Source organism: Ursus americanus, chromosome 21 (genome assembly GCF_024610735.1).
Source record: "Ursus americanus isolate L20-20 chromosome 21, mUrsAme1.1.p, whole genome shotgun sequence".
Taxonomy (NCBI): Eukaryota; Metazoa; Chordata; class Mammalia; order Carnivora; family Ursidae; genus Ursus; species Ursus americanus.
In genome coordinates, this window is record NC_142147.1 from 46,334,852 (window position 1) to 46,349,324 (window position 14,473).

Here is a 14,473-nt window from a genome sequence, read left to right on the forward strand (position 1 = left end):
GATGTATGGATTGTATGAAAATGGAAAACTTCTGTGCATCACAAGACACAATCCGGAGAGTGGTGGCACTGTTCATTTGGAATGACAGGATATAGGGATGAAATGCACAGCATAGGAAATATAGTCAATGGTATTTTGATGGGGCTGCATGGTGACGGATGGGAGCTATATTGTGTTGAGGAGGGCATAACGCATAGAGTTGTCCAATCATATGTTGTACATGTGAAACTATGTCACACTGTGTGTCAACTAAAGTTCACTAAAGGAAAAAAAAGTGCAGCAACCCATGGATTGGAAGGAAACATTTGCAAATCATATCTGGTAAGAGATTAATATCTGGATTATATAAAGGACATCTGCAATTCAACAACAAAAAGCAACTTGACCCAGATTATCCTTCTTCTTCCCCATTTGCAAAGCCCCCTTCTATGCATGGGGCTCTCTGGAGCTGAGAAAACCCCTCCCCACATTCCAGGCTGAAGCAAAGTTCTTCTTGTTTTTTTTTTTTTTAAGATTTTATTTATTTATTCGACAGAGATAGAGACAGCAGTGAGAGAGGGAACACAAGTAGGGAGAGTGGGAGAGGAAGAAGCAGGCTCATAGTGGAAGAGCCTGATGTGGGGCTCGATCCCAGAACGCCGGGATCACGCCCTGAGCCGAAGGCAGACGCGTAACCGCTGTGCCACCCAGGCGCCCCTGAAGCAAAGTTCTGCCATGACAAATCAGATAGCAAAGGGATGAGGGGTCTGCTGACATGTAATGGGCGCGTGCAGGCACAGATTAGGGATTTGCTTGTGGGTAATAACTTCCTCTAGGCTCTTTTCTGAAAGCCAGACAGACCTTCACCACAGCATCAGTGCAGACACTCCAGGGATCCACTTACCAGAGACTGTGATAGTTTTGACTGTGGTCTTATTGAGGTGAGTGCCAGAGTTAGGGGCGAGGCCGGTATAGGGTCCACTATCATTCGAGTGAGGTTGGAGATAAAGAGCTCCTGTGTGGATGGCTGGGGACTCCCATTGATAAGCCAAGAGTACTGTACGGGTGGGTTAGAGGCTGCGTGGCAGGAGAGCCTGAGGCTGGTCCCTAGAGGGTAATAGGAGTCTAAGGGGGAAATGGTGGGGGCGTCCGGGCCATCTGGAGCAAACAGAATAAAGCCACAGGTGATGTAATCCAAGGGAAGGGGAAGCTCCTGGTCTGTATTAGGGCCACAGTGTCCCTCCGAGCTGGGTCAGGAAAAGCTGGGGCCCTGGAGACAGATGTGGTGTTAATCCATCATTCGGGGTGTGTGTGTGAGTGTGCGTGTGTGTGTGTGTGTGTGTGTGTGTGTGTGTCTCCTGCTGGTCAAGGTCAGCGGCATGACCACACTACCTCAGCGCCTCTGAACTGAATTTCCTCTGTTTCAAACACTCTTCCTCACATGTCTGTCACTCCCTCCCTCCCTGCCCTCGGATACCTGCTCACACTCCGGGGGTCCTGGGGAGAGACCCACACTGACTGCCTCCTCTAAAGACCCTCTGTCTTCACGTTCTGACCTTTCCCTGCTCTGTCCCTTCCTGGTGCTTGTCAGTACCTGACATCACATTCTAGATGTCTCTGCGTGTCTGTCTTCCTCCCCATAGAAGTGAGCTCGGGGAGGACAGGGACTCTATGATCTGTGCTGTACCCCAGTGGTGGGGCAGGCTGCAGACACCTGGGGCTGAATGATTGTGTCCCCAGTATCCTCTGCATCTGGCATTTATCTGTCAGGATCTAAGGTGGGTGGGAAAGGGCAGCCATTAGGGTCCCTGGTTGTTGTTATCATCAGTTCTCGGTGATGAGTAACTTAGGAAACAGACTTTGCCTCACCACCTCCAGATCATTTCATTTTCCTGTTGCTGAGCCGGCTCCCCAGTCCTGCCCTGCTCTCCCGCCCCCTCTCAGAGCCCTGTCCTCCACGGGAGTCCCCAGCCAGCCTCTTTCTCCCATCCTCTGGCCCCCTCCCAGGGATCATCCCTCTCACCTGCCAGCAGGAGCTCCTGCCAGGGGACATGTCTTCCTCTGGGAGGGGCTGAGGGGGGCTCCATGGTGCCTGCTGCCCGCTCTGTCCCTCCCACTGTGAGAAGAGCTTCTGCTCCAGAAAAGCTCAGTGGCACTGCTGTCCTGTCAGCTCTGCTGCCCTTCCTCCCTCTGTGCTGAGTGGCCTCTGGAGGCAGGAGTTCTGGGCGGGGTCACATGGGCCAGGGGCATGGTTTCTGCCAGGTCCCCTCCCCTCCCTTCGCCACCTGTTCCTCCTGAATCCCTTGTCCTCTTCTTCCCCTTTTTTTTCTCTCTATATTTCGGGTCCCTGGGAACTGCTGAGGCCTCTTCCTCTTCAGCTGTGATTTCCCACCATATGGGAGAGCACACACGCCCTTGTTTGGACAAGCACAAGGCTGTGGTTGGGGTCCGGTGACCCTGCAGCTCAGGGGGCACACTGCTTGGTCAGCGCCCCTACAGCTCTCTCTCCTCCCCGTGTGGCTTTCCCTTCAGAGCAGGAGCATGGGGCTGCCTCAGGAACTGTCGTCACAGGGATGTCACCCCTACTGTGCACTGGAGTCACCTGTGGAACTTTATCAAGACTGTGAACGCCCAGGTGACACCTAGAAATGCTGCTTCAGCAGATGCCCGGCCAGGCTGAGACCCCATGATGTGGGGTGGGGCCGCCTCTCCCTCTCCTGTGCCCACGGAGGGTCTATGGATCCTGTGAAAATGCAGATTCTGACTCAGCAGGTGTGGTGTGGACCCCAGAGTCGGCCTCTAACAAGCTCCCAGGTGATGCTGGTCATCCTGGCCCGGGGAGCACACTGGGAATAGCCAGACTGAGGGGACCCGGTTCCCTTAGAGGATGGCCCTTCTCCCTGCTCCCAGTTGGCCTCTGCTGTGTCCTGGCCTTGAGTCTGTGGGCACCACACACAGAGCCCTAGGGTCCCCAAATCCAGGGGATTTGTAACAGAGAAGCCCCACTGGGCATCAGTCTCCCCCGTGTTCTCACAGGCTCTGGGGAGTTGGATGGACTCCTGGCAACAAGGTCCCAGACATGACTCTGGGGGTAAGAAAGGGGCAGGCCAGGTGAGGACTGGTGAGGGACCCACAATCCGTTCCTGGTGTCCCCAGCCTGCCTCTGGTTCCAGAGCCAGAGACCCAGGACCAGGTGACTCAGGAGCTAGTTCTCAGGTAGGAAGTGGTTCCTGTGTATCCTGGGAAGAGTGGAGGTGGTGGGAGGTCAGGAGGCTGGGCTCCCAGGAAGGTTTTGAGGAGACCCTCCGTCTCCGTGTCTTTTGGCTGAACTGTGGCCCAGAGACTGTCCATGTGCTCCTGAGCGTCCTGGGGTGCCCGTGTCCTCTGCCTGGGGGACTTTCCTGTGGTTACCCTGCCTCCCCCATGAGTGGTGCCAGGTAGCAATGGGGGGTACACAGGGACCGTTGACAGATCAGGATGCTGCTAGAGACCTAGAGAGAGAGGTGGGTGGGGGAATGTGTGAAATAGGAGATGGGGATTAAGGAGGACACCGGCTGTGATGAGCACCAGGTGTGTATGGCAGTGTCGAATCAGTATATTGTACTCCTAAAACTACTAATACACTGCATGTCAACTACTTGGAATTTATTTTATTTTTTGATTTTTAAAAAGGATTTTACTTATTTATTTGAGAGAGAAGGAGGGGGAGAGGGTGCAGAAGCAGGGGGAGAAGCAGAGGGAGAAGCAGACTTCCTGCTGAGGAGGGAGCCCGATGGGAGGCTGGATCCCAGGACCCTGGGATCATGACCTGAGCCAAAGCAGACCTTTAACTGATTGAGCCACCCAGGCGCCCCTGTTTCGTTGTATTTTTTGAATTTTAAAGATTTATTTTTTTGAGTGAGAGGGAAGGAGAGAGAGCGGGGGGAGGAGCAGAGGGAGAGGGTCTCCAGCAGATTGCCCCTTAAGCATGGAGCCCCTCGAGGGGCTCAAACCCACGATCCAACTGAAACCAATAATCGGATTAACAACCCACTGAGCCACCCAGGTGTCCCAAGGAACTGGAATTTAAATAAAAACCTAGGGGCACCTGGGTGGCTTAGTTGTTAAACGTCTGCCTTTGGCTCAGGGGTGATCCCGGTGTTCTGGGATCGAGCCCCACATCAGGCTCCTCCACTGGGAGTCTGCTTCTCCCTCTCCTACTCCCCCTACTTGTGTTCCCTCTCTCGCTGGCTGTCTCTCTCTTTGTCAAATAAATAGAGAAATAAAGAAATAAAGAAATAAAAACTTAAACAATTGTCCACTGATCAATTTTTATGTCACCAAAATAGTTACACTGGCATGAAGTCTAGACAACCAATTAGGGTGTTTCTCTTGATATGATGCATATACAACCCAGGAAGCGTTCTTGCCACAAAAAATATAACCTGAATCTATTTAAGCTTTGAGATTCATTTTCCAATCTGTAGGAAATACAGGGTTTAGAGAAGCAAGTGAAATGACAGCATAAGGAAACAAAGGAAGAATGTGGGTGTTCTACGAGACAACATGTCTGATCAAAGAGTGCATATCACGAAACAAATTGAGGGTGTAGGGGGACTGTTGCAGAATGAAGTGTTTTGCTTACTGAATTTTCAAAAATTGAACACACCCATGTATCTAGCAGCTAGATCAGGAAACAGAACATTGCTGGCACCCTAGAAGTGGCTGCCCTCTTCCATTTATACATTTCTTTTTGTTAAAGATTTATTTATTTATTTGACAGAGGGGAGGGGCAGTGGGAGAGGGAGAGAAATCCTCAGGCAGACTCCCCTGTGAGCTCGGGCCCGACATAGGGATCAATCCCAGGACCCTGAGATCATGACCTGATCCGAAAGCAAGAGCCGGCTGCTTAACCGACTGAGCCATCCAGGTGCCCCCCCATTTATAAATTTCTAACGTTGAATCACCTTTGCTTTGCTGGGACAATTAGAACTTAGTCACGGTGTACTGTCTGATTCTATATACTGTTGGATTTGGTTTAAGAATACCTTGTTTAGCACGTTTCCTGTCTTTCATGAGTATGATTTGCCTGTTGTTTTCCTCTTTTTGTACTTTTGTTGTTATTCTTATTTCAAAATTAAGGTTATACTAACCCTGGAATGAGTTGGGGGGATATTCCTTCTCTAATCTGTGGATGAATTTGTATAATTTTGAGATGGTCTGTCTTGAAAATTCTGTGGCACTCTGAAAAAACTTCTGTTTTGGGATTTTTTTCTCTTTCTTTAAAATCTTTTCATATGGAAAAATTTTCAAAGATTTGCAAAGAGAGTTTGCATTCAAACATATACACATGGCTTCTAGTTCGTTATACTAGAGAGAATGGTATTGTGAACCCCCGTGTACCCATCCCCAGCTGCAAAGCATCAACTCATGACGAACCTTGTTGTATCTATCTCCCTTCTATTCCTCCACCCACTGGATCACCGGTTTAAATATTACAAATCATATAATATTGTTTTTAAACACTTTTGTGTGTACTTCTAAAACATAAGGCCCCACCCCTCCAATTAAAAAATATCAAAGTTAGAGAAAAGTTACAAGAGTATGAGATGAACTCCCATTTACCTTTCATGCTTATTTACCGATGCCACATTTGTATTTTATCTGTATAGAGGTAAATATATGCATGTGCCTGCACACACATCTTTTTCATTACATATATATGATTTTTGATGTATCATTTGGATGTAACAGGTATCATAATACTTCACCCTAACTACTTCAGCCTGTATCTCATCAGAACCTGGATTTTTTCCTATATATCCACAGTATGATGATTACGCCTCCCCAGTTTGATATTAGTACAACAATATAATCTAATATGAAGTCTGTCTTCACTTCCTATTACTGCTGTAACCAATTACCACAAAGACGGCGGCTTAGAAGCAACAGACATTTACCATCTTACAGTTCTGAAGTTCAGAAGTCCAAGGCGGGATTTACTGGACTAAAATAAGATATTGGCGGGGCCACATTCCTTTCTGGAGGTTCTAGGGGTGGATCAATTTCTTGCCTTCTCCAGTTTCTGGAGTCTGCCCATACTTCTTGATTCTGGTCTCTTGGTGCTCAGCGGGTAGTCTCTCTCCCTCTCCCTCAGCCCCTCCCCTTGCTCCTGAGTGCTCTCTCTCTCTGGGCCTCCCTTAAATAAATAAATAAATAAATAAATCTTCTTAAAAGGAAGACTCTAACATTGGTGCCACTGGATACCAGAAATAGGATAAAAGAATGGACTGAAAAAAGTACCTGAAGAAATAATGGTCCAAAGAGCTGAGTGAACCCCAAACACAATAAGCAGTCACGCTAAGATACGTTGCAAACTTCTGGAAACTAAAGATAAGAGAAAAAAAGAATCTTTGAGAACAGCCAGAGAAACAACCCATTGCATATGAAGGAACACTGAGTTAGTGGCGGTAGGTCTGTATCTGACAGCACCGAGGCCAGAAGGAAGCGGCAGGTTTTTCAAGTCCACTACAAATCCTGTATCTGGCAGAACGATCTTCAGGAGGAAAGAGGAACTAAGGAAATTTTCCGATGAAGGAAGAACATGGAATTGGCTGCTCGCTGACTTACTATGAAAGAATAGCCAAGGGAAAGATGTCCCGTTTATCCTTCTCTGTGGCTAATGTTTCCTGTCATATCTGAAAGCTAACCGAATTTACTTTGTTTTGAAGAAAACTCTGCCGCCAAGATGGGGCTCAAACTCATGAGCCCGAGATCAAGAGACACACGCTCCACCCACCAAGCCAGAGAGGCGCCCATGACCAAATTTGAAATAACTGAAATCAGGCTATGTTCTCTGAAAATAGTAATCAAACTAGAAATCAGCAATAGAAAGACACCAGAAAAATCTTTGAAACATTGGAAAGCAAGGTACGTATTTGTCAATAATCTGTGGGTCAAAGAGAAAGTCTCAAGGGAAATTTTAAAAATACACAGAGTTAAATTATGTACATTAAAAACAAATCTCCACCATTTGTGGGATACAAATTATGCTGCGCTGAGAGGGGAATTTGTAGCATGAAATGCTTACGTTACAGAAGAGGAAATATCTCAATAATCTAAGCTCTTACCACAATACCTAGGAAAATAAGAGCAAAGTGAATTAAAAGCAGGAAGAAAGAAATTGTCACAGTAAGAGCACCCAGGTGACCCTTCTGTTGGCCACTATGAGTGGACAGAATGGACCCGAGCCCCATGGAAGGGCAGGGCTGGTCTGTAGCATCAGAGTTGGTTCTGTGGGTGGGATGGGAAAGAGAAAGATGGGGGTGACAGTGAGGGCCCAATGTGTTCTCTTCCTCTGAGGGGTCATAGGCAGATGTAGGAACCCTCAGATGTTGAATTCTCCCCAGGGAAATCTTCAAGCCCCACTTGTCCCTTGGGTGGAAGGTCTGCCCTGCTGGGAAGGGCAGGCAGATGGCAAAGGATTCTGACACCAGGCACAGAGCTCAGCAAGGAGGAGCTGGGAGAACAGCCCAGGGTTCTGCTGAGTCCTGCTGCCTAGGGGGTCAGCTGGGGCTTGGTAAACAGGAGGCTGTGCTCAGGGGTGCTCCAGGCTGGGTGATGGGTGTGTTTCCAAGGTCAGGCACCAAGGGTCAGAAGTTAATCATGAGGGGCGCCTGGGTGGCACAGCGGTTAAGCGTCTGCCTTTGGCTCAGGGCGTGATCCCAGCGTTCTGGGATCGAGCCCCACATCAGGCTCCTCCGCTATGAGCCTGCTTCTTTCTCTCCCACTCCCCTGCTTGTGTTCCCTCTCTTGCTGGCTGTCTCTATCTCTGTCAAATAAATAAATAAAATCTTTAAAAAAAAAAAGAAGTTAATCATGAAACATGCCGTCCTTATTGTACACAAGAGAGGGTTCAGACATTCAGGGCCCAGGAGGTTGCCCAAGAGGCTGGAGCACCTCCTAGCATCCTTGAGGCCACCCTCTGGGGCAGCAGTCAGCCACGCAGGAAGCTGTAATCGATGTGCCAAGAAGTAACATCCGGACGTGAGCAAAGGGTTTACGATTCACATGAGAGCAGAATCGGGTTGTCCCTGTGATAGCATTCTGCCTTGCTGCATCTTTCTTCTGTAGAATAGAAATGGGCAGCCTCTCCCCCAGTCCCTCACTGCCTCCTCCCTGCTCCACTCCTGGGGGGAGGGAGGCTGAGATACTGTCCATGGTGCTGACGAACTCCAGCTTTTCCCAGGGCTTTGAACCCTTAATCTCCTCTGTCCACAGACTTTCCATTCTTGACAAGGAGCATTAGGAACCAGGAAGAGGTGGAGAGGGTAGCAGGGAGTGTGGACTGGCCTCTGTCTCCATCACTCAGGGTAGGGAGGGTGTTGTGGCCATCACCTCAGGAAGTGACTCCACAGTCAGATGACCAAGTCCAGGCTGCCCACCAGCAGTTTGTAGAGAAGGCTGGTGATGAACCTGAACCTTGGTCCATGTGCCTGAATATCCTCAGGGCCTAGAGCTGGTTCTCTGGTTCCGACTGCGGCTTCTCACCCCCTTAGAGTCCTGGGTCTCAGGGGGCCCCAGGCATTTGGGAAACTAAGAAGCCACTTCTGCTTTGTGGTTAATCTGGCAGTAAATGTTTGTGTCGCGGTGTTGTAATTCCTATAAAAGAAGAAGAGGACTCTGAGCCACTGCCACCTCCTTAGAACATATCTGGTTTACTTTTCTGTTCTAGACTCATGTGGGCTGCTCTCTGAGAGCCTGGCTGTGTCACAGGTTTCTGACCCAGGCCCCTCCTTCCTCCCAGTACCCCACCATTTCCCATTCGTTCTGCTGTTTCTTGAACCTGAAATCACAGCCAGCATCAGGTTGGGGAAAGATCTTCAGCCCCCTTGGGTTCTGGGACCAGAACATTCATTGCCCACACTCACCTGATAGATAGGAACGCTTGTGGTGGGGCTGGGCAGGGAGTCCTAGACAGAAAAGAATGGGAGTTAGTAGGCAGAGAGGGAGGGTCATTTCTCTACAGCAGTACAGTTCTGCCTCCTGAACTGCCTTCTCCAAGCCTATTGACCATTACCCCTGCCCACTGCGCCCTATGCCCCTATCCTCTTAGCCCAGGACCCCTGGCTGTTGCTCCCATGGCCACCCTGCCCCTTGCTGGACTCCAGGTTCTCTTTTGGCCAATTCAGGGGAGCAGGGACAACTCAGGACATGGTAGGGGGTGGTCCTGCCCCTGAAAAGGGTCTAGTCCTGGCCAGAACAGGCAAGCCCTGTTATGGCTATTCTGTGGGAAGCAGGGTCTGCTCCATGTTGTTGAATTGGTCGGTTGCCCTGCCTTGAGGCTGCACAGCAAGGACCTCAGTGGAAAGAGTGATGGGGGGGGGGAACAGCTTACCGGGGATGTGGAGCTTCCGGGTGGACCATGGCCTGGGAACAGAGACAGGAGTTAGCACCCAGGGCTCTGAAGAAGCTTGGACCCACCTTCCCAGGAGGGGATATTCCACAGCTTTCAATGGACAGGGAAGCAGGAGTACCCTCAGGGAGAGACCATTTTAGGGTCCAGTGAAGGCCAGGTATTGACCTATGAGCCAAATTCCACACACCAGGGAGTATAGCCAGTTGAGATCCCCAGTGTTTCACCCTAGAGAAATGTTCAGAGACTCCAGAGCAATGACTGGCAGGAGTGGACATTGGGCATGACCTCAGGGCTTCCCTTCCCCCCGGGCTGAAGAGATACTCACGGGGGGTGGATGCCGGGCGCCAGAGCTCTCTGAGATCATGCCAGCCACTGACCCTAAAAAAGATCAGGCTTATATGTGAGGGGTGCAGGGAGAGGTCACAGCTTTGGTATTAAACAGGGGATAAGCAGGATCCTCATTCCAGGAAGGGTTAGAGACCTCTTGTCTCTACCAGTGCTGTTTAGCAGAGAAGGGCCCAGAAGAGGGAATAAGGAAAGGCCTTTGGAGAATATCCTCGAACCACAGGGGAAGACCCACAGGCTGATGAGTGACTAGGAGTAAGTGTCCTCAGGAGGGATGGAGGACCCAGGAAAGAAATCAAACATGATGGGTTGACTGAGTAGAAGCTTCAAGGCTATAGCTGCATATAGAGGACACGTGGGGAGCCCTGGGTATGTTGGACCCCTAAATGTGGTGCCCTGCTGTGGCCAGACCCTCCCCACTCAGGCCAGGAGATGCTGAAATGTGACAGTGCCTTGTCCTCTTCTCCATCTGCCTGGACAAGAGGCATAAAAGACATCCCAGGGCCTCAACCTGGCTAACCCAGGTCTCTGGTCTCACACATCAGAGTCTGTGGTTCCTACAGCTGCCATTTGAGGGATGACCCCATCTGGCCTGTCAGGCTCTTCCACTCTTCATTGCGTGACTCTGCCAAGTACCACCCTCAGATCCCGAGGCTGCAAATCCCCCTCACAGGGCATGTGGACTTAATGAAACCATGGGAAGTGCTGTTTACTGAGTACTTAGTCCTGTCAGCACTGCTGTAGCATTGCCAAGTGAACCAGGACAACCCTGAGAGGTTGTTCCTTAATGGTCCCTAATGTATAACTAGGGAACATGTGAAAGAAGCACCCAGGTCAACAGCTGCTGAGGAAGGAGCCAGAGGGAATGAGACGGGAAATTCCAGGGGGTAGTTGGGAGGTCTGGAGTAGCCAGTCCAGAATCCTAGGTCAGTATGGGGTCTCCTCCTGGCCAGGGGTCTGCTGCAGGACAGGATCAGTGTGTGGGAAATCCCATCATACCTTCCAGTCCTTGTGTGGAGCAGAAGACACCCCAGGGCCACTGTCAGTGCCAGTACGACCAGAACCCCCACAGCGATGCCAGTGATGGACCCCACAGGGAGACCTGTGGTATTTCTTCCATCTGAATGAAGAAGAAAAAGGGAGAGGAATGAGTCCCAAGTCAAATCTGGGGAAGCCAGCAGGGGCCATGGCTAAAGGGCCTGGTTAGGGCGGAAGAAAGGCCTTGAGTCTGACTGCTGTGTGTGTTATCACCAGAGGGTCTCATCCCTTTGGCCACTGCAACTTTTCTGTTCCTCAGAGTGAAACCCTGGACTTGCTTTAATCTTCACATTGTCCCCATTCTCCTAGGGACAGTGCTGGCATCCTGTTTATTTTCCTCTCTCATGATGCCTCTTCCCCTGTGTCTTCTGCTCCATCACCATTGATGGTCTTAGAGGGAGGCCCTTACCTGTCCACTCTTCACTGATTAAAGAGAATAACATTAGCTGACTGCTTTCGAGGTCAGCTCTGTGCCAGGTACGTGGGAAATGCATTGCATCTTATCTGATGCTTCCCTGTCCATGAGGGGGCCGTGTGTCATCTCCACTGTGCAAAATGAGCATCTGAGTGTGTAAAGGGCTTCAGCAAATCAGTGAAGGCCTCAGAGCTGGATCGTGATCAGACAACACTTAATTCCAATTCCCTGAGACATTACAGCCAGTAACAAAAACGTTAATAACCAAAGAGCAATACCTGCTAAGTTTGATTGAGCCTGAATCTGTGTATGACGCTGTCTCAATTTTCATCTCATGAATTCATATTAACAACCCTCACAACTGCCCTAAGATCCAGCTGTTCTTTCCAGTTTTAGAGATGAGGAAACTGAGGTTCAGGTGTTTGAGCATCTTGCCTGAGGTCCAACAGCTGGTACATATGAAAACCAAGATGCTAACAAGATTAGTCATTTCGGGGAATATTATCCACACTGACCTAGAGGCTCTGAAGGAGGCTCCCACCTCCTCCAGGCCTGCATACATTTCACACCCCTTACCAGTAAAATATACAGGGAGCATGGGGCAGAGGTCAAGGGTCATTCATAGCTCACATCCAGTCTGATGGGGTCTCTTTTGCTGCAACTGACCAGGTTGGAGTCCTCACACTCTAATTCCCTGCATCCTCCCTCCTCACAGGTCTATGGTGAGGGTGCTGTTTTCCTGTGACAGTTTCATCCTCTACATGAGCTTTAGACACTGGCCATTGAGAACCAGCGGATGGAGACCCCAGGATTATGTGTGGAGCAGGTCAGAACCACAGAACCCTTATGTTCTGTGACTATGGCATTGTTGGCCTGGACAAAGGGTTGAGCCACTGGTTCTTTGGAGAAACACAGGAGATGATGGAATGAGAATCAGTTTGGAACTGGGGCCACATCGTTCCTCTGAGATGCCAGCCAATCCGAGGGCCCAGTGAGCTCTGTAATGGGGCCTGAAAGGGTGGCCTTGCTGTATGCAGAAGGCTGAGTGTCTTTGTTCAGGTGAAGATCTGTAAGGAGAGGGCTGTACCTTCCCCTCTGACCCTCAGTCATTTGTCTCTTCTGGCTGGACATCTCTGTAGTATCAGCACCAGGACCTGTTAGCCCACGTGGCCAGCAGCCTCATTATTATGAGGAATTCTTTCCCATGGAGTTTTGTGTGATTTTCTTGAACTTCTATGACTTTGAAAAATCTGGCCTCATTCCTTATATAGCTTTCCAATATGTTGGGGGAGGAAGACTCACACCCCTTGTACCTCCATGTCCAAGGCAGCTTCATGTAAAATAGGGAAGCTATTTACAATGTTATAATTTACTACGGAATGAGAGCTGCCTGCTCCCTCTTCATTAATTTAGGAATCAAACAGTTTTCAATCTACAGGATTTATCACTTTGAAGAAGACTCTTACTTCCAAATCTGTGGATTGACTCTCATGGTGAAAACTCATGTAGAGAAGAGGTTACTGTATACAGAATACTGGCACTCTTACAAATAGAAGGAAACTACTGCAACATAATAAAGGCCCCATAAGAAACACCCAAAGCTACCATCATCTCCATGATGAAACACTGAAAACCTTTCTTCCAACATCGGGTAGAAGTTAAACATGCCACTCTCAACATCCGTATTCAACACAATACAGAAGTCCAGTCCAAAATAATTAGGAGGAAAAAACACAGAATACAATGAAATTGGAAAGAATAAGTACAATCATGTTTGCTTACAGATGACGTGAAATTATATGTACACAATCCAGAAGATTCCACAAAAGAACTGCTGAAGTAATAAACAATTTCAACAACTTTGCAGGCTACAAAATCAATATACAATAATCAAAGTGTTCCTGACACTAACAGTGAAGTACCCCAAAAAGAAATTAGGAAAACAATTCTATTTGCAATAACAATAAAAAGAAGAAAATACTTGGGAAAAAAGAATAAAATACTTAGGAATTAACTTAGTTACTGAGTCAATAGACTGTATAGGACATCTGTAAAACATTGCTGAAAGATATTACAGAGGACAGAAATAAATGGAAAGACATCCCATGTTCATGGATGATGAGACTTAATATTGTTAAGATGAGTATGCTACCAAAGAGATCCACAGATTCAATGTAATCCCTATGAAATATTTTTTAAAAGATTTTATTTTTAAGTACTCTCTATACCCAGTGTGGGCCTGAAGCCCACAACATCAAGAGTCGCTGCTCACTGACTGAGCCAGCCAGGTGCCTCCCTATGAAATCCTGAAGGAAATATTTTGCAGAAATAGGAATTTCCAAAAATTCACATGGAGTCTCAGGGGCCTCAAATAGCCATACTTATTTTGAAGAAGTACAAAAGGGAGGACTCCCACTTCCTTACTGCAAAGCTACAGTAACCAAGGTAACAGTCTGGTATAAAGACAGATACAGAGACCAATGGAATAGAATAGGCACCCCAGACACAAACCTGGCATATGTGGTCCAATGATTTTCTAGAAGGTTGGCATGACTATTCAATGGAGAAAAAAATCTATTCAACCACTGGTATTGGGAACAATGGATATTCATGCAAATGAATGAAGTTGGAATCGAATTACACCATGTAAAAATATTAATGTAAGATAGATAAAAAATCTAAACCTAGGAGTCAAATATAAAAGTCTTAGAAGAAAACATAAAGCAAAAACGTATTGAAACTGAACATCTCAATGGAGTTTCATACATATGACACCCAAAGCAAAGATAATAAAAGAAAAAGTAGATGTATGGATTGCATCAAAATGGAAAAATCCTGTGCATCACGAAACACAATCCAGAGAGTGGGGGCAGTAGTTTGGAATGAACAGGATATAGGGATGAAATGCACAGCAAAGGAAAAATAGTCAATGATATTTTGATGGGGCTGCATGGTGACGATGGGAGCTATATTGTGTTGAGGAGAGCATAACGCATAGACTTGTCCAATCCTTATGTTGTACATGTGAAACTATGTCACACTGTGTGTCAACTAAAGTTCACTAAAGGAAAAACAAGTGTCAGCAACCCATGCATTGGAAGGAAACATTTGCACTTCATATCTGGTAAGAGATTAATATCTGGATTATATAAAGGACATCTGCAATTCAACAACAAAAAGCAACTTGACCCAGAGGATCCGTCTTCCTCTCCATTTGCAAAGCCCCCTTCTATGCATGGGGCTTTCTGGAGCTGAGAAAACCCCTCCCCAAATTCCAGGCTGAACCCAAGGTCTGCCAT

General features: G+C 48.0%; 1 protein-coding gene across 1 annotated transcript in view; it reads right to left on the reverse strand.

Annotated features, from left to right (window-relative positions):
* Window positions 1-3,609: 3,609 nt before the first annotated feature.
* Window positions 3,610-14,473, reverse strand: part of LOC123778318 (cell adhesion molecule CEACAM5-like) — a 47,839-nt gene continuing 36,975 nt past the window's right edge. The window contains 5 exon segments of the mRNA XM_087870838.1: window positions 3,610-8,619; window positions 8,889-8,930; window positions 9,356-9,387; window positions 9,702-9,754; window positions 10,721-10,841. Coding sequence (XP_087726964.1) covers window positions 8,554-8,619; window positions 8,889-8,930; window positions 9,356-9,387; window positions 9,702-9,754; window positions 10,721-10,841 — 314 coding nt within the window. The 3' untranslated portion in view covers window positions 3,610-8,553.